The 21,320-nt window shown below is 32.7% G+C and overlaps 1 protein-coding gene across 1 annotated transcript in view; it reads left to right on the top strand.

Annotated features, from left to right (window-relative positions):
* The window catches only part of DACH1 (dachshund family transcription factor 1), a 393,411-nt gene that overhangs the window by 274,880 nt on the left and 97,211 nt on the right, over positions 1–21,320 (top strand). The window contains exons 5-6 of the mRNA XM_006210279.4: positions 10,359–10,494; positions 13,875–14,009. Of these exons, the coding sequence (XP_006210341.2) occupies positions 10,359–10,494; positions 13,875–14,009 (271 nt within the window). The remainder of the gene's footprint in view (positions 1–10,358; positions 10,495–13,874; positions 14,010–21,320) is intronic.

Below are 21,320 nucleotides of genomic sequence, written 5' to 3'. Positions count from 1 at the left end.
ACTGAAAAAATCCTTCCCTGAGAGAATGCTGGTGAATGCTACATTGTCATCAGTTGAGGAACTGAAAAGAGAACTTTTTAAAATTTTGAGTGACTTTTAGAGGGTTCTTTTTTTACTAGATGATTTTTTGTTTTTGTTTTTGTTTTTATTTTGTATATAAATATAGTTTTATTGAAGTATAGTCAGTTTACAATGTTGTGTCATTTTCTGGTGTACAGCATAATGCTTCAGTCATAAATGAACATACATATATTCATTTTCGTATTCTTTTTCACCATAAGTCACTACAAAATATTGAATATAGTTCCCTGTGCTGTACAGTATGAACATGTTTATCTATCTTACATATATTAGTTTAATCTGCGAATCTCAAACTCCCAATTTATCTCTTCCTACCCTCAAATACTGTATATCAGTTACATGCGGAATCCAAGAGAAAAAAAGGCAAAGAAACTAATTTACAAAACAGAAACAGACTAGATGATTTATTAATCAAAGTATTGATGCGGAATTCAATTTATGATCTTTTTTGATAGTAGTTATTACTGAGAATTCAACATTCTCATCACCTCATTCATTTGAAGCAGTGTTTAGTAATCTCACATGGTACATATTAATCAAACTTAAGTTGAGGGAAGTTTTTGTTTTCCCAAAGGAAGTGGTTGGCTCCTATGTTACATTAAATAGTAAGGAGCCCAGGTGGGTAAATAAAATAGTGCCTGCAAGTTTGTCTGCCTGAAAAGATTCTAAATATGAAGGCCAATTAAAAGTAAATAACAAAGATTTACCCCCATTGGAAGAATGACAAAACAAGAAAAAACAGCTTTTCAGGGAATCTTCCATGTGTGGGAATGTACAATTTACATTTTTTGAGAGTAATGACAAGACTTAAAATCAAACCTCAGCTTATAGGAGAATGGCGGTAAGAATTTGCAGGACAGCAGAGAAACAGAAACATAACTCTCAGAGTCACACATTTGAAAAAATATTTTTTGTCGTCTGTTTCTACGAAGTAAAGGAACTCCAGTGGTTTCCTTGTAAACCTGTTGATGAAAATGTAGCTACCAGAACAAGCCGTGGAGCAGGGGCTGCAAGCAGCTGAACTCGGGTAGCAGCCACCCCGCTGCCCGTTTTTGTGTGGACTGTGGATTATGCATGATTTTACATTTTTTGAGTGGTTGGAAAAAAATCGAAAGGAGAAGAATTTTTCATGACATATGAAAGTCATATGGAATTCAAATTTCGGTGTCTGTAAATAAATTCTTTTTTGAAATTTAGCCATGCTCTTTAATTTACATAACGTTTATGGCTACTTTCATAGACAAAGGCAGAGTTGAATAAAATATTTGCTAGCTGGCTCTTTACAGAGAAAATTTGCTGATCCATGAGTTCTGATTAACTCAAACTCATGTGAATCTTAGACTGTGGTTAATTGAAGCAGCACATACTAAACTCTCAAAACACTCTAGAGCCATAGGATTTTGCACTGAGAAAAATAAAAGCATTGAGGAAAAAAAAATTATATGGGGGAGGACTGTATCACTGTGATACTGTTATTTGCTTTAAATGCAAACCTCCATGATGGAGTATTGAATTTAGATTGTCTCTGGTTGATTGTCTTGGACTACTGTAAATATTTTAGATAATTTTCAGGAGGGAGGAAAAGGATACATATTGTTTAGACAATAATAATTCTACCACAAGTCCCTAACAGCTAAATGACTGTAAGAATATATTAAATTATAACAAGTTCTCTATGTGTCTGTTTTGGACCAGTGAAACCCATATACTTTGACTATTTATTATTCATAGGGCATGAAGATGGGATTTTAGATGTTTTGTAATTCAGATTCCCCTGTGGTGGAGAAATCACTCTTGCATCCTCTCCACCCATTTTTATATCTCTATTTTGTAGAAGGCCTATTCTATATTCAGGAAAATTAAGCATGATGAAGGTATTCATTAATCAATTTAAAATTTTTATCTCAATAGCTTCTACTTTAACTTTATTGTATTTTCTAGGGAAAAAAAGAAGTCTACTAATTCTTCTGGGTTCTAACCTCGGTAAATATTTAGGTCCTCTATTGTGGTACCTGTAGTGTTTCTTTTCTCCAGACCAAATATTTTAATTTTTCCTGACAATCCTTTACCAAGCTTCTTGTCTGACCTTTTTTTAAAATAAGCCTTCTCCTCACCACTCTTCTCCTTAAAATATTCTAGAAGTGAACCTGCCGGTGAAGAGACTGGAACAAAGGAAAACCTCAGTTTGGATAATAGTTTTTTTAAGTATACATTTGATTTATTTACTTATCAGGGGAGGTAATTAGGTTTATTTATTTATTTATTTATTATTTTTTAAATGGAGGTACTGGGAATTGAACCCAGGACCTCATTCATGCTAAGCCCACATTCTACCACTGAGCTATAGCCTCCGCCCTGGACAATAGTTTATAAATGTAGTCATAGCTCACAACTTTTTTGCTAGTTGAATGTGTGACTCAGTAGATTCCATGCATTTTTGACATGAAATTTTACTAAGCCAAATCTATCTTTTGCTCGTATTAGGAATTTGCATTTGTCCATATTGTTTTTTTATCTTCCAGGCTCTTTAGATACTCTTGAGTGTTAACACTGAATTCTCATATTAGCTATTTATACCATCTTTGTATCATTTCCAAATTGTAAAAGAATGTATTACTTGTATTACCTTAAATCACTGAGGAAAATAAACAGTATAAATCAAGAGATCAATTCCTCTAGTCATGAGAGAATTCCTAATAGGCTGAAATGTTCTACTAATTGATTCTCTTTGGGATTCATTCATCAAGTAACCCCAACCCCCCCAAATGAATCAATATTTTTCTCACTTTTTATTTAGCAAATTCACAATGATATCATAAGGATTTTGAAAAACAATGGTTCTTGCTGAAATAAAAAGAAAATTGAAAGGCAGCATATTTTAGGGGTTTAAAACATGGATTCTGGAGGAAAACTTCTTGGGTTTCTATTCTAGTTCTGCCACCTCCTAGTCTTGCAACCTTGTTCAAGCAACTTAATAGCTCTGTCTTCATTTTCTTTTCTGTACAATGGGGATAATAACATTACCTCATCAGGTTGTTACAATGGGTAAAATTGTATTTATAAAATCACTGGAAATCTTTCAACACTGACATCATCTTCATCTTATCATTAGTTAAATTTTCTCCCCAAGTATTCACAATCATCTGCTTAAAAATAAGTTCTAGAATTTTATAGCCAACTGCATCCAGCTTATGAAATATAGTTACAAATATATTGTAAGGCTTTTCTTTCTGTCTCACCCTTTTGTTCTTGTTCAACCTTTTTTACATCTAGCAAAAGTGTTGTGTTTCACTTTTGGGGAAGGCCGGTAGTTCCATAGTATACAAAGCAGATTTTTAAATGCGTTTTTTTTTTTCAGATTTCACTTTTCTTTATGGATAATGTTAAATTGTTTTTGAGAAATTTGGCAACATCCAAATTATTCTACATAGTTGAATAAGCATCTTTCTTCACAAGCCACCTTACAGAGTTTTGGGAATATGACTTCAATTTGCTAATTTTCTCTACCAATCTGGTGTGAAAGAGAGCAAGAGAACTTAAAGACAGTTTATCATTTAAAGAATTAAACATTGAAAAAATTTTAAATATAATATATAAATGTTCCTTTCTCTAATACTGTCCTTCAAAGCAGGCCCTTAAAATACTGTATTATTAAATAGGACTTTACTTGTATGAAGTTCAAAATGTTTAGAACCAGAGTAACCCAATTTGCAAACTAGATTAAAATCTTAGAACAATGTCATGTACCTCATGTTTGCTTTTGGGTACAGAATACTTTATTTGGAGGGAACCATAAATAATTCTAAATGCATGCATCACTTTTAAATGGAATTTTTTAACAAGAAAAAACTATTTCATATAAAGTTGACTTGGTTTTAGAAAAACAGTTAAGTATGTTCTCTCCATATTTATTTGGGTGTTGACATTAAATAGGAAGAGAGGATGCCAGCAAGGAAAAGAAGTATTAAAACACAACCACTGTTAAGGATACCATAATCAATGTATTAAAATCCATGACATACATTTATGAGTTTATAAAGTGATCCATGAGTTTATAATAATGCTAAAATATAAACTCCTTGTTCACCTTTGGAGAATTCTAGGGAATTGATTCTTATAAAGGACAAATAAAGGTTTAAACAAAGGATGAAGGGGTGGCATCAAGCATTTTCTTGCCTTTCCCCTGGAGACTATCCCTCAGGATAACCAAATAATGCATGAGAGAAACTTTCTGTTCATAGAAATCTTCTAGCAAATAAATGAGTACAGAATGATATATTTAGAATTCACCAAACTGCAAGTCCTAATGAAGTGATGAATCTAGGACAAGATTATCAGTGGTGGCCAGCATCACAAAATTCAATCAAGCGGACATAATGCCCTTCCAAAGGAAACACACAGCACCATCTATGGAGTACTGTTGCCCCCAGATCAACTTGAGTCAAGCATCCAGATATAATTATGCCAGAAATTCAGAGGACAGAGGAACATGGAGACAAATTAGACTCATCAAGGGACTTTGAGCTGTTCATAGAGTTAGTGGCCTCTAAGAAACATATACAGTGTCTTAACTAGATTAAAAAAAATTGCCTTTATACATTTGCCATCAACGGAGTGATGCCAATGTTAATGCTGGCAAGTCAGAACTTCCCTTTTTCTATCTGCTCTCTTCCCTTTAGTCTCTTCTCTTCCTCGACTGTAGGAAAGGAGGGATTTCTCTTTTAATTAAGATGATAATACTTATTATTACATAAGGCTGAGGTATCCTTCTGAGTCAAGACTGTATTTTGCTGCTTAAAAGTAACAATAGGACTTTGTATTACCAAATAGTAACCTGGAAAGTTACTAGGCTGCTTGAATTTTCATATAGATGTAGGGAAAATATAGTTCCTTACCAACACTGAACAAAGTCTGAAGAGACAGTAGGGGAATAAAATTAAGTTATTTATGATCACACTCAGGTTCTACCAGTTTTCCCATTTAGCAAAATTGAGTATTTCTTGAGTATCATTATCAAAACAAATAAAAAGAGCTCTGTAAATATCCCTTGAAGCCTCAAATTAGACCTTTGAGTTAACGGGCTTTGATGGTGACTGCCTGATCTCCTACCAGATGCAAATAGATTAGGATTATTTGTTTTGTTTTCCAACAGTACTTTTTTAACATTTTCCTGAATCCAGAATTTCCAATCCTATGATGTATCCTTTCTGTTCACTTTTCCGGAATAAGAAAATCTGGATGTCACCATCTGTGTATCTGACTCCGGACCTTCACTAACAGTATTTACTACTTTGTGATATATGCTCCCTTGGGGGAAGGGTTTGTGTCAGTTCTTTTTACTTATATGTAACCAGGGCCTAGAACATTGGCAAACCTTAGATGTTTGGCAAACATTCTTTGAACAAATGAATTTAACTCTGTGTTGTCATAGAGCTCAGGAGTTGAGGTTTTATAAAGTGCTAGTCAACTTCAATGTTGCAAGTTAAAAGTTATGTCAGGGTAACATTTAACATTAGAATATCTTCTCCCCCCTTCTATAGCATTTTCAGTAAGGGTATCACTAACTGATAAACAGATGAAAATGAAGATAATTGAAAAGAGGTCAAAGATAAAGCTAAATGAAATAACCCTTTAGAGAAATTAGCTGTGATTATTGAGATTCCAAGAAAATATTTTAAGTTGATAAAATATAATGCATTTTGTGGTGGAGACGAAGCAGCTGAGACAATGCATTTTTTTAATGTTTAATTATGTGCGTAGTGCTGACCATTTTATACTTTTTATTTTAAAATTTGAGAATTCATCATTTTAAATTCCACCTTTGATTCTGAATTATGGTGGAGACCAATACTTTTTGGTTTATCCAGAGGCAATAAATGTAGCTTTCCCTTTATTGTTATTCTGTTACCATTAGTTTATTAGTAAGACCTTTCTTTTTTTTTTCCTGTGAGAGTGTATTCCTCTTAAATTTTCATTTATTATTGTGGCTAGTTTTATAAAGATGGAACACTGCAAAAGATTGTGTTTTATTGATTGCTGGAGTTATGATGCAGGACTATAAAGCAGTGTGTTGAAATATTAGATTAAATATTCTTCCTCTTTGTCCTACTTCAGGGCCATCTTGGAGGTTAAAGGGTCTCACACAAATGAAATGATAAATCCAGTTTACATAGTTTCCCTGTAGACATTGAACTGCTTCTTTCTTATTATGTCTGAATAAAACTCATTATCTATTTTGTTTCAGTAATAATTATGAGATTCTCTCCTAAGCAATTCTTTACTGTCTCCATTATTCTCCATCTTATAACGTACTCTGGAAAGGCAAGCATATAAAAGAATTAAGCTGTTGAAATAAATTAATTTATTGTGCAACAATGTATTCAAATCTTACTTGCTCAATGGATTTTACTTTAATGAAATTCTTCAAAGAACAATACATTATGTTTCAAAGATTGAAATTATACATTAAGTGAAATGACTGAATGTGCTGTCTCAATTTATAGAAAGTTTCAATTGAATACTTAAGCTTTTAAAGCATAAAAATTTGCATAAATTAAAAAATTAAGTAAGTGCATTAAATATTGTCCTTGTATCCTTTGTTCTTAGACAAAACAATATAATTAAAGTAAAAATAAGCTAGAGCTAAAATAAATACTATAATTTCTACTATATTTTCTAAAGCTAAAATTGTGATTTAAGACATTTTACATTAAGATTTAAATCTAATATATTTTTGACTTAGTTTATTGTGTTACCTTTAGAGTATTTTGAATGTATAAGTGTATAAGTGAATAATACCTGAACAAAAAGAATCATCAAGGAAAACTTTGACAATTAAAAACATTGACTAATGAAACAAGTGTTATACTTATGTGGAAAATAAAATAAACAAATAATTGCTTTTAAAGGCATAGCCATTGTTACCAGAATTTTATGCATTAAATATTTAAGTGTTTTATGAGTTAAATATGTCAGGAAAAAATCATTTTCTCATGCTTTCCATTAATGTCACTGAGAAATCTATCATGATAGGAAACCCAGACTTGCAAAATGATTTTAGAGGGATTGATTTATTTCAAGATTGCACTTTACCTCTGTTTGGCTAAACATGGGCCACTGCAAATATGATCACTTACATAATTATTAAGAGGAATATTAAAACATATTGATGAATCAACATCAATGTGAGTGAAATTTGAAGAAAATAGAATGGCTAATTTAGAATATTTTATTTGCATAAAAATATAGCAATTTTTTTCCCAAAACATATACTATGTGTTTCCGTGTTATCCAAGTGTTGAGTTATTTGTGTTAGGAACTATCTTTAAAGTTTAGACAAACTTGTGTGCCTCTTTATCAGAATTTGAGAAATCAGGATTAGACTCTATATGATGTATATCTGGTCATGTATGCAGTTAACTATAGGATAACTTATTCATACATTTATATAGACTACAAAGGAGTTCTACTATACTGTTTTATAAATTCATTCTCTATAATAAATACATAGATACTCCAAAAATGATACAAGCGTCAGCCTTTGCTACACAGAAGCCAAGATTATCCTTTGATTAGTGATTGCAGAGACTTGATTTGAATCTTCTTGCCATTTTGATTAACAATTGTAGTATATTTTTGCAGTTGTATATATTCAAAAATAAGAAAAGAATAAACTATTGATACATGTAACAACTTGAGTGAATAGCAAAAAATTTTTGTTGTGTTAAAGAAGCCAGACACCAGGAAGTATGTACTATATGAGTCCATTTTTATGAAATTCTAGAACCAGCCAAACTAATTCCTGGTGATGGAATTCATAAAGTGGTTGCTTATGAGGATGGGAGGAATTGACTGGAAAGGGATATGAGAAATCTTTCTGGGGTAATGAAAATGGTCTAGATCTTACCAAACTCATCAAACTGAACACATAATAAATGTGTAGTAAAGCTGCTTCATGCTTTCAGGTGGGGGTGAATATTAAGAAAGAAGACTTATAATTCAAGGTACTTTTAAATTATAATTAGAAGACAGGAAGTAACTTTTGGCATCCAGATATGGTTCCTACTCTTTTAAATCATGATATATATGTTTGTTTCTTAGAAATTTAGGTCATTGTTTGCCATGTGAACTACAGAACCATTTAGAATCATAGCTCATTTAATTTATTTAATTTTCAAAAATAACTGATAATGTGTTCATTTTTTCATGTTATTTAAGACATAGATTTGAAATTATGCACTGCAACTTTGGGAGTAGAATTTAGTTGCCTTTTTTTTTCCTTTCCTTTTGGTACAATATTGTTTGATCTTGCAAACTATTGTGAAATTTCTTATGGGGCTGTTTTTTATTCCATGGAATATATGTTGGGAAACCATTTTATGTATGGGTTTTGGAAGAGGGCTTCTATTCATTTTATTTGCCACGATCCTCAAGAATGAATCCTCAGTATATCTGTTGAAGATGTTTATTGCCAATGTGCAGGACTGAAAAATTAAAAGGGTATGAGACACGTGGTCCTCGGTCTTGGAGGCACATTAAAATAACTCGGAGCGCCTTCAGAAACACCAATGTCTGAGCCTTACTTCAGACTCAGTATATAAGGCTCCATAAGCCAGGTGGCTTAAAACAAAAGGAATCTGTACCCCCACAGTTCTCAAGTCTAGAAGTCTGAAATCAAGATGTCAGCAGTGCCATGCTCCTGCTAAGATTCTGAGTGGAATCCTTCCTGGCGTCTCCAGAGTTCCTATGGTGACTGGCAGCCCTTTGCTGGCAGCTGCAGAGCTCCGAGCTCTGCCTCATCTTCACATGACATTTTTCCTTCGTATCTTCACCGTGTTTTCTTGTAGGACGTCAGTGAGGTTGGATGGAGAGCCCACCCTACTTTAGTATGACCTCATGTTCACTAATTTTATCTACAGAGACCCTGTTTCCAAATGCTCACGTTCCTAGAAATTGGGGGTGAGGACTTCATTTGAGGAGACACAATTCAACTCATAATACTCAGTAAAGCCAGACTCTCTTGAGAGTGAAGTCCAGGCATAAGCGCTTAACGAATCTCCCAGGTGATTCTAATTCAAAGTAGAACTGTAAACCATCACGAGGCTAAAGGATCTTTTGAGATTGAAGACATAAGCTACCCCCTTTCTCTGTTAGTATCAAGCCTTGAGCTTGGCTTTGTTTTCCTATTACATTAGCCTTTGATATTTTGAAAACAGCCTCCTAGAGGCGAATTCCATTTTAGAACTTTCTTTCTTTTCAAATATCTGCTTTTTAAATATCTGCATCTTTGCACTCCAATAAGGAATCATTTACCTGTTATTTGTGATGTATCATGTATCAGATTACTTACATTTCCCAGTATTTCTGAATTATTGAAAAGACAGTTCTCCAAGGCCTGTGTGTGTTGATATCTGAAGGTATAAATATCTTGTTGCACCAAGAGGAAAATGTTAACAAATGAGTATCTTATTTCTTAATCTGTAACTCCGTTTGTAATAGCTCATTGGAGACAGTTATACAGTATGTTTGCACATTAGTCTCATGGGGAAAGTGCAGGGCTTAACAGGGAAGGTACAAGGTGGGACCTGAGTGTTAACATAGAACAGTATCAGGAAACATGACACCAGGTTTCCCTGGGGTACAACTAATACATTTTGCATGAATTTCCCCTAATATATTTGTGTGGTTGCACTGGAGCTAGGAATCTGAGAATTACTAGAATCAAAGAAAATTATTCCAATGTTAAATCATAATAGACTTCCATGATGCCTTAAAATGTGACCGTCCAACTATACCCAGAACAGCGCCATAATGAAAGAGTTGTTAACAACCCCTCTGGTGTTATTATCATGGTCTGTCATGGTGATAATTTGTGTGTTAAATGATCCTAGACACTTGCTGAAGCAATGGGATATATTTCAAGATTTTTTTTTAATTGATAATTATCTAGAATTAAAACCTGCTTTGTTCGGTTACTTCTTTATTGTCTAATGAATTCTAAACTGGTTGTCTTTTTTGGCCTCTCTTTTTAATCCAAAGAGGGGATTGATATTTGCCCTTTATATAGTGATGCTCAGCTCTAGAACCTTGCCTTTCTAGTCTTTCCCTATTTGGGCTTGGCTCAAGATAAAAGGTGTCTTTTAAAACAGTTCAATGTTGATGAAAAAATGTGTTCATCTTCCCATGTCTAGAGTATTAAGGAAAAAACCAACACTCCTGAAGCAAAGGTGCAGTGTATTTATGTCTTTTCCTCCCCTCTTCCTCCCTTGGTGCCGTAGGAGCGGGTTCCCGACAGCCCCTCCCCTGCCCCATCTCTCGAGGAGGGCAGAAGGCCTGGCAGCCACCCATCGTCGCATCGCAGCAGCAGCGTGTCCAGCTCCCCAGCCCGGACTGAGAGCTCTTCTGACCGAATCCGTAGGTCTCATCCTTCCACTTGTCACCGTTTTAAACTTTATTAGGTGCAGCTGGCTTTTCTAATCAAAATGCCCTCATTCCAAATGGATCTCAGATGTATCATGTTCTGAAGCTCGGTAGCAATAACCATCTCTCAAAGTTATGGTTCCCAGTTTGCAATATCGTGAGGTATGGTACTACATTAACAGGTTCTGATATAAACGCCCTCTCTTTGATGTCACACATAAAGATTTGAGCTATGAAACAGAGAAAGTAAGTAACCTTCTAGATTAGTTTCTGAAGGAAACACCTCCAACTCTCAAGTATCTAGCAACCACATAGACTGTTGATGGAGTATTCATCTTCATTCCTTTAATCTCATCTCTGCCACTTTAAAAAATTCTCTAATTTTTAAAATTCATTGTTGTCTTGACAAAGATATCTACAAAGAGGAATAAAAGAAAAAGAATTCAAATCAATTGACTTTTTAAATAAGCATTTGATAGTCATTCAGATGATCAATAGATTGTAGAGTTTGAAACTGGTTAAATTTTAGGATTTAAATTAGTCACAGTCAATAATGCTATTGACTGTTATTGTTGTCTGTTACTATTATTAAAATTGAAGAAGTAGGGTTATATTTTATTTCATGATCACATTTGCAGATATTTAATTGTGGTCTTCACTGCGAAGAAAATTAGGAGTCAAGTTAAAATGCCATTCTGTTAACTGGTCATTGAGTGTCTGTACAAGAATCTAATATTGTTTTACCAATAAAATGAGCATATTAACTGTGACTACCTTGGTTGATAAAACCAATACTTACCATAATGTTTACAGGATTTAGTTATTATTTTATAAAATCATGCTTACAGTATAAACTTTATCTAAGTACACAAAATTTATTGAAGTTATTTGGTTGTTGAGAATATTTTCATAATAGAGAAAACTTTTCCTAGAAAATAGCTTTATAAGTTATAAATAAAAGTTTGCATAGAGCAGAAACTCTCAATACCTATACTGTAGAGGTAGATAACTTAAATATTAGGTTGAATTGTATGAAATAAATGTATTTTTTAAAATAATCATTGACAATTATATAGCTCAACATAATTCTAAATATGAATACTTATTTGGCCTGTCTAAAACATATTTCCATAAGTTTATAAGAGATGGTTGTAAATGTTTGTTAATAAAAATGGATATATCACTGGATAATCATTCTCAAACCTATTATATTTCTGAGGCTGGTAAACTCCAGTTCCCACTACTTCAAATAATTTTTCAAATAAAATATTTTCTGAATGCATTTGTGCCATGCTCACACTAGAATGGGAAATTTAATGAATATTTAGTTTCATTTCCATTGCCTTTGTAAGATGTTGCCGTTGGAAAGGTAGTGTCCTAGAAAAAGAGAATTATTTATTTTTCATACTTCTTCAATGGAAATATGGACAAATAGGGAAAGTTTTGAGTTTTGTTATATATTTATTTTTAATCATATATTTTTTATTCTTGATAGAAACACAGTAATTATTTTTGCACGTGTGGAAATAAATATATAGACACCCATGCACACACATATACTACACATATGCACACCCATATTTATCCATGTATATACATATACACGTGATCATGTATTCACATTTATTTTTAATGTGTTACATTAAAATCATTTTAGACTTACACAAAAATTTCAAAAATAATAAAAAATTCTTGAGTACTCATCATCCAGTTTCACTCACTCAGTTGATCCCTCTGGAAGAGATACCCCGATAAGGACACAAGGCCACCTTAGCGTCCTTGCTCCAGGCATTGTGCTTCTTTACCTCTACGCCATTGTTTATTTTCTACAAACAAGGAATTTATTTCTTTTTAATCATTTACAATGATTAAAATCAGGAAATTAAGATCAATATAGTACTATTCTCTAAGCGACATACCTTATTCAAATTTCACCAAATTTCCCACTAATGTTTTTTCCTCTTATATTTTTTTCTTCACTAATATTTTTAAGAACAAGAGGCACTTCTTTCCCGTTTGAAAGTCCAATCCAGGATCAGAGGTTGGAATTATTCATCATATGCCCTTAATGTTTTTTAATCTGAAACAGTTCCTCAATCTTTTTTATCTTGCAGTACCTTGATATTTTTGGAGACTACAGGCCATTTACTTTGTAGAATGTCCCTAGATTTGGAATTTTTTTGATATTTTCTCATCATTTGACTTAGGTTATGTATTTTTGACAGGAGTGGCACAGACATGACACTGTCCTTCTCAGTGGGTTATTTCAGGAGACATGATATTTCTCCAATACTTGTGATAATTATCACTTGACTCAGGTGGTGACTACCAGATTTCTCTCCTGGACAGTTACTTTTAAAAACTTTTTCAAACCTTTGTAGATAAAGTATCTTGTTAAGAGGTATCTTAAAACCATATAAATATTCTATTCTTCATCAAACTTTCCCTTCACAAGTTTCAGAATCATTCACTAAAGATTCTTCACTGAAACAATTCTTACTATGATGATTTCCAACTGGTAATTCCTAATACAGTCTTATATATTATTTTATATACATTTTAAAAATCTACATTATTCCAGTGATAGTAAAGGCTTTATGGAATGACTTTTCTTCAAAATGTTTGCACAAAACCAAGATCCTTATGGCCAATTTATTAAGAAACTTACTGACTGGATTGTGAAAATCATAAGGGTGTTGATTATCTACGTTATCATTTCAGAAGTGACAGGTACTCTTAAGAGTTTAAGAAAGGAATTTTTTTTGATCATCCAACCATTTAGCAGATATTAATTGGGCACTTTCATTTTGAAATTTGAGTTCAAATCCAATTTTTAGAAAAGTACTTTGATATCTGTGAAACTTTGTGCTTTATGGATTAAAATAAAATATGAATATTGAAATAGTTATTTCAGTGCCTAAACTTCTTAAAAACTCTGTTTGCCCTCTCATGTCACTAGTATTTTTCAAAATTATGTTTTAGTGTACAATGTTAAAGAGTGTTCTAATGCTAAGATTGTAGTTCTTTCAGAGTTAAGAAAAGCTGTACACTCAGGAGAGACACTAGATAAAGCTTGAATACGTCATTGGTAGTGGCTGTATTAGTATGACCAATTCAAAAGTATTTCAGACATTAAAAATATGCATATTTTATGTGACATAAAAATAAGATCAAGTAGTCTCATTTTCGGTATTTTTCTGCTTTTCAGAAAATTGTCAGTTATCAATTTTCCCAATGTTTAACTTAGAGATAGATTATGATTTTAAAGTTAGACCATTACATTTTATTTACTTCTGAGTCCAAAAGTGTTTAAATAAGTTATTTAAACATTGTGTGCTGTGGTTTTGTCTTTTTTCTTGTTTCTGGCTTGACAGCTGTCCATCAGAATGGGTTGTCCATGAACCAGATGCTGATGGGTTTATCACCAAACGTACTCCCTGGGCCCAAAGAGGGAGATTTGGCTGGTCATGACATGGGACATGAGTCGAAAAGGATGCATATTGAAAAAGGTAACATATGATTATGTGGCTTTGTTATTCCTGCTCAACATATGAACTAGATTTTAATCACAGAACAAAGTATATTTCTAGATCACATTAAAAGATGACATATAAATATTTTAAAAACCTACAATATTAAGTAAAAATTAAGCTTATTCAACAAAAAGGAAATACGAATGGTTTACTCTTAAACCACAGGTAAGTGTTAATTTATTTTCCAGTACATTAAAAAAAAAAAAGAGGAGAGAGAGAATTATTTGAATTGTTCTCTCTCGGTTCCTGAAAGTCTACAGTTTATCTTTCTCCATGCCTTCAGGGTCAGGTGTCATTTTTGTTAGTGTGATGGAGCAGCAACAATATAGGATTATTATGAATATTTTTTGGATTAAAAAACACATGGTCATTTGATCAACCAAGAAATAACAGTGAATCTTATCAACTGATGTACTAGCAATTGTTTCAAAAGTGTAGGCAAAGCCCCGAGTGTGCAAAGCTGTGAAAGTTTCCTATTTACATTTCATTTGCATCAGTCTAACTCACTTTCACAGGCAAAAATGTGTATTTTCATGCCCTGTTTCATGAAGTACTTTCATGAAGAACTGGAGCTATTTTAACATGCATGTTGGAAATCTGTGCTGGTGGATGCAAATTCGTATTTTCAAATAGTGAATTTAAACTGGGATATAGGAGCCCTGCCATATCTTTTTTCAACTTAATTTAATATTTTAAAATTTTGTCAATATAGATCAGGTACTTTGACTATCTTTTTTGACATCGGTATCAAATAATCAGTGTCATGAAAAGGATTGTTTCCGTAGAAAACATAACTACACAAAAGACCCAATTAACAAGCTATCAAAAAAGAAAATAAATAAAATTAGACATTTAAATAATTGATCAGAAAGAAATGCTTGGAGAAAAACTAAGTGAAGAGGGGGCAGTCTTACAAAAAAGTGAAAATACTTATTATATAAACATTTTTCCATTCAACAGGGAAGCAGCTCTGCTGAACCCTCAGGGAGAAAGAATACAATATTTCTGTAAATTAGATTATCTGCATATGGACTATTAATGAGAAAATGATAATCTTTTCTGGTGCTAACTTGCCAAAATCCAGGCATATTTGAGAGATAGCAGCATTAAAGCAACTTTATACTTATTTATTTTGAAATTTGTTATCAAGTATTATTACTAAACCAGGTGGAACAACACAATTGCATCAGTGGGCCAAACTTGAGTTTTAATTAGGAATATTTCAAGATAAGAATTCATTGTTTGAGTTAAGCAGCCATTCTCCACTAAGGTTCTGTGAAAGAATGAAGCCCTATAAAACATGATTTCAGCGGCTTGTTTCTCAGCTTTCTCATGGATGCTGTATACATGGCTAGTTTCACTTGAAATGCATCAGAGAGAAATTTTGTGATTTGCAGTGGATGTCAGGATATTAGGGCTTAATTTTCCTGAAGAACCTTGGTGAAGACAGGTTGGGAGTGACACACAAAAGCCCAGAGATGGTAGTGAAGAGAACGTGACCGATAATGTGATTGAAATAATGAGTCTCATGGGAATTTTTGGTGGAGCTCTTTCTACAACTGATGTCTCAAGTTGAGTTGACCTGTGATTTTTGTTACTATTTCTTTTTTCACTAGTCATGAGTTCTTTCTGCCCACCTGTCCATCATCTGTCTGTCTCCCTCCCATCTGTTACTATTACTACAATTTTACCATCGTAGAGCCTTCCCTGAGATACCATACTAGGTCGATACAGGGCTCCCACTTCTGGTTTTCCTGTGGGCCTGCCCCCAAAATCTTCATTCCAACATTTGCCCTGTTGTTTGGAAATTATGTTTCCATTTACTTGTTTCCAGTACTAGACTGTAAACTCCTTGGAGTCGTGTGTGTGTTACATTGGCTTTAGACAACCTATAGATGTATATTGATCTGAGCTGAATGTCTAGGAAGAGTCTAAGAGATGGTGAAGGTAAGTTAAAACTGTGATGATGGAAGGCAAAAGGTGGAACTACATAAACTGTAGAACATGCATTTATATGAAACAGTAGTATGTTCTGGCTATGAATATGCACAGTCTTTCTCTATCACTGATAATACTTCTTAACACATCTTCAAGTTTTTAAGATAGTTTTGCTGTCAGAAAAAAGACCTTGCCAATATCCTAACAGTTTTAAAGTTTTTTAATGTATATTTTACAAAGGAAAATAAGTTTTTATTTTAATATTCTCCCTAGGAATGTGAAACTACCAGTGAACTCATCGTATACCTTCAAATGATAGTTATGGGATCATGGACAATATAATCGATTTTGATACTCATAGAATGTGCTTTATTACATGATGCTTTTTTCTTGTAGGCACTCTCCTTTTTATCTGTTTTTCAGCATACTGAATTAATGGCAAATATTCATAGGCTTTCTAGATTGATAGGGTCTACTAAATTAAAAATTGTTTTCTTTCGTGAGTACATTTATCATGTGCCTCATACTAGCCCTGTAACTTCCTTACTACACACATCTGTAGTAAAACAAGTGACTTCATTTGGAGACATTTGCAGAGAAATTAATTATATGTTTGTGTCATTTTCGGCTTGGACTTCTTAAATGTAATTTGCTGCCTACCACTTTAAATCATTCAAAACACAATAATTCTTAAGAAAACACTGATGTTAAGAATAGATACCAAATGAATTTGTATGCTGAGAATCACTGTGGCCTAAAGTGTTAATCATCAGTAGCTTTTAAGCATTTTTAAATCTTAATATTAAAAAGCTATTATTGCCTTCACTCTATTAGACATAATATTTAAGTCACTGTTAGTTGAAGGAACAGTGGCTTTGCAGGCATAAGAATTCAGAAGTACTAATGCTGAGTAAAATTGCTCCTTATTTTTTTAAAATGAAAACACTGTAATAGATTTTTGAATCTAGGAAGAGTTTAATAAAGTGCATTCAAAATATAAATATAAAAAAACAAGTTAGTGTATCAAGAAGTAGGTAGACATGTAATATTGTTTTTGTCATCCTGAGTGTTAAAAAGAAATGATTTTAATAAGTAGGAATTTTGACTAAAATTAGGAGTTTGTTAGATATATGTACTGAGGGAAAATATGATACAGCTTAGAGCCTCAAAAACAACTCAATGTCTTCTAACTTTTCCAAATATATTCCAAGTTCTCTAGAGCTTTCTGGATTTTAAAAACATTGCTGATCTTCACCCTCAATCTAAATTTAGTGGAATAGGTGGTACTAATTGACAAATTATATAATTAAGCTTTCTGTTTCTTTATGCTGCACTTCTCTGTTTATCCCCCGAAAATTTGTGCATCGATGCAGATTTAGTGTTAACTCTCTCATGTGTAATTTGTTTCTTGGTTTTTCTTAAATTGCTTAATGTGCTTCTATTTTCGACACAGTTTTTAGCAGGTTTCATACTTTGCATATAGTTTCATATGCACGTTTTTGTTACTATGGAATTTATCTAATTTTTTGCTTACCAAAAATTAAATATATGATACAGATAACCCTATAGTTTCAATTTTTTCCAGTTATAGGAAACGTAAGCATATAGTTGGAACTAACCACTGAATACCTAATTTATGGTAGTGTATTTCAGTCCTGGACTAAATGTACCAAAATGACATAATCATTTGGTAAATATTTACGGAATGTCAGATACGTGAAATAAACCATATGAAATGTAAAAACTTCCCTTTTTCTTTCTGTCTCTCTGCTACCATTGTACACATTTTTTTCTTCATATGTATTCTAACTTTCCCTAAAGGCTCTTTCCTTTATTTGTTATCATAAAAAATATGAAAACTTTCTCTCATTGGTGACTCCTGCCATTTTAGAAGCAGGAATAATTTAAGATGAAGCAGGAAACATAGGGGAATTTGCTTCAGGCCATAAAACATTTATTTTACCACATATTCTGCTTGGTGGGCAGTGTTCAAGATTTCCAGTGGTTAACAGACTTGTACAGAAGGTTCTTACTTTGGTACTCTCAAGGACAGAGCACTAAAAGTAATAAAGTAGTCAGCAAACTGGCCGTCTTGAGATTTTCTCTTGTTAATGTTTTATTTTTAGCTTCCAACCTTGTGGATCATTTTCCTACAAAACATCTTTTTAAAACAACTGCCATCACTTTTCTCCCATTTGTGGAAATAATTTTTGGAATATATTCCCTTTTGCACATTTCTCACTGTTTAACATTTTAATTTTAGGATTGTCCTCAAAAATGACTTTCTTTTTTAAATCCTAGATTGACATTATACAAGTTAATTAATAGTACAAGTCATTGACACGTATATCACAAATCTGAATCTGTTGGTATCTCATGTGACTATGTAGATGTGCATAGAGTGAAAACCTCTTTTTTTTAAGAAATTTCAATTTTTTTAATGGAGGTACCAGGGATTGGACCCAGAACCTTGTGCATGCCAAGCATGTGCTTCACCACTGAGCCATACCCCTCCACCAGAAACTTCAATATTTTGATAATGTTAACATACTGTATGTGGGCCATGAGTATTCACTTTATAAAATCTGTAACACATAACCTCTCCTTCACTTTGATCCTTTAAATTTAGGTTCTTTTGACATATCTAAAAGTCTCTTGTTAAGTATTCTCCCTAACTATCCATTCATGTGACTTTTCAGTTTCTGAGCCTGTGAAATAATGATGTTGACCTGAATGCTGTGATTCATAACACTGGAGAACAAATTTCACTGAATCACAGAACTCTTTCTTAAGTAGATGATAGATTTTGCATGTGAAGCCACAGCCCAGGTGAAACATTCTTAAGGCATTGTTTTCTTATTATTATATGAATGATCATTTGAGACAGAGAGGCTGCAGTAATACTTCAGAAAATTCTTACTATAAGATTCCCGTGACATGCCTATTATGGTGGGCAACTGCTATAAAATGGGCTTTAATGTTTGTTTTTTCCCTCTGCACCTTATCACACTGAACTTCACTTTTCTCAAACATCCTCTGTCCTTTCCCATGTATTTCAGTTTCTTTCCTTACCTGGGATACATATGTCTCCTTATTCATTAGTGCTCAGCACAGTTCTTCTGGGGAAAATCTCTCTCTTCTCACCATCTTTGTATACTTAGCAGAGTCTGGCATTAGTGGGTACAATAAATTTCTTTTCAGAGTTAAGTGAGATACGGTGTGTCTGGAGCACTTGATTTATGTAAATATTCCATGAAAGCATTAGTACTGTCAAATTAGCTAGTGGGTATATGGCTTGATTTTATAGATGGGAAAATATACATATTGTAAACCACAGAATTAGAATATTATCTGTTTATAATTCATAAGATCACAGTTATCATGATTTATGCTTGACCTCAAATAGGAAAATTGAAACTCCATATTTTAGAGAATGTTTTGATTACGTGTGACAACACTGTAAGATGCAGTTTTGGAAGGAAATAATTGCTGAAGTAGCTATGTTAATCAACTATTTTCCTTATCAATGGTTGTGAAAGTAACTGCCTAAGTAAATTTTTATAATATTAAAAAAGCCTTAATTTTTTTAGTATGATTTACTGACTCTGAATTGTTCAATAAATGTATTGAGGAGAAACAAATATGTTTTGCTCTGTAAAACATAGGAGGTCATCACATGTTAGATATACATAAACCGCAACAGAATGGGTCCAAAATTCAATGAAGTTCTCTCTGATGGGTAAGAATTTCATCTTTGAACCACTCACACAAGCCACTTATAAAATGAGCTATTTTATTGTTACCTAGAGTAAAATTTCCACTTTCTAGGAATTTATTATTACATAATTCATATGAATATTACTAAAAGAAATAGGGCCATTTATTGATGCTGAAGACCTCAGTGGCTTCTCCAGGACATCCATAACTTTAGATTTTTGTAACTTGGAAAGTTGGATCGTTTTACCATTTGCTGACGATTTTCATGAACTAGATGCCAAAGAGATTAGAAAGCATTTAGTCTTGGATACATTATAAATAATAACATGCATTTTGAGTAGTTTTACTTGTGGTCAGATAAAATGTCTTTTCCTCATGGAAAAAACATGAGGAAGAGACTATTAATTATTCCACTTACTCAGCTTTATTTCCTTGACCTCTTTTCATAGGCACAGAATGACTCATTTCCTCACTGTTTAAGAAATATTTTTATGTAGTCATGCCAATAGCTAATATTTTTATAGCATTAAAAGTGAGGTAGAGATTAAATTACTAGCAGATTAAGAGATCAGTTCCACATGTAAATTTGCTTCATGCAATTATTTATTTATGAATTATTATAAATGACTTTATTTTGTTTCCTTCATTTAAGATGTTTATTGGCTTAATGAATTGACTGTCTCTAATTTTTAATTTTGCAGTTTATTTGCCATTTGCCTAAACTGTGAATTTCTGTTTTTTCTAGTTTCAAGTTGAAATTTTACATAACCTGGCGTGGAAGTGATCTAAAGGGACTGTGTACATTCTTCTATATGTTTATTTGCAAATTAGCTCCAAATTGAAACTTCTTTATTATAAAGTATAATATTCTTTATTATAAAGTATAATATACTTTATAACAAATATTCTTATACATATAAAGTATGCATATTTTTATACATATGGAGTATACATATACTTACTTCATTATATTTTTAGTGAAGCCAAAACTATTTTCATTTTGTAAACTTTAATTTTATAAATGGACAAATACATATTTCTCTAAAAGAACTACAAAAACACTTTCCTTTCTCCTCTGATTAAGCATACTTAGAAATATACAAAAAAAAATAGGCCATTAAAAGTTCAGTGACTCAGGGAGCTTTCTTATTCTTTTTCTTTATCTAAACTAATAACAAAATTTAAATGCCTTCCTCAGATACATTTTCTAGGATGTTATTTTTATAGAACAAAACAGCAGAAAATCTACAGACACTCTCATATGTTTCAACCTAGTCTGTTTAAACAGTTTTCTAATCTGAGATGTAAATTAGAATCTCTCTGAAGAGCTTATTAGTAAAAAAAAGGAAAAAAAATGACATCTAAAAATATACTTTCAATTTTGCCTAATATTCACAGTCTACTTTTACTGAATTTTTAAAATATTCTTACATATGCATATGTGTGCTCTGAACATGCACAAACACACAGGGCTTCACCTTCCTTTGATAGATGAGGGAGTAATCTTACTTTGGATGCTACGTTATGGGTTAAGAAGCCGAGTAATAGCCCCCTTGTCTCCTGTGCTTGAAGCACTTTGAATTCCTCCATCAACTTGATGGAATGATTTACCACATTCATTCAGCCTTGTTT

Source organism: Vicugna pacos, chromosome 14 (genome assembly GCF_048564905.1).
Source record: "Vicugna pacos chromosome 14, VicPac4, whole genome shotgun sequence".
NCBI lineage: Eukaryota > Metazoa > Chordata > Mammalia > Artiodactyla > Camelidae > Vicugna > Vicugna pacos.
The sequence above is the reverse complement of the archived record's forward strand: the minus strand, read 5'-3'. Positions and strand labels throughout refer to the sequence as shown.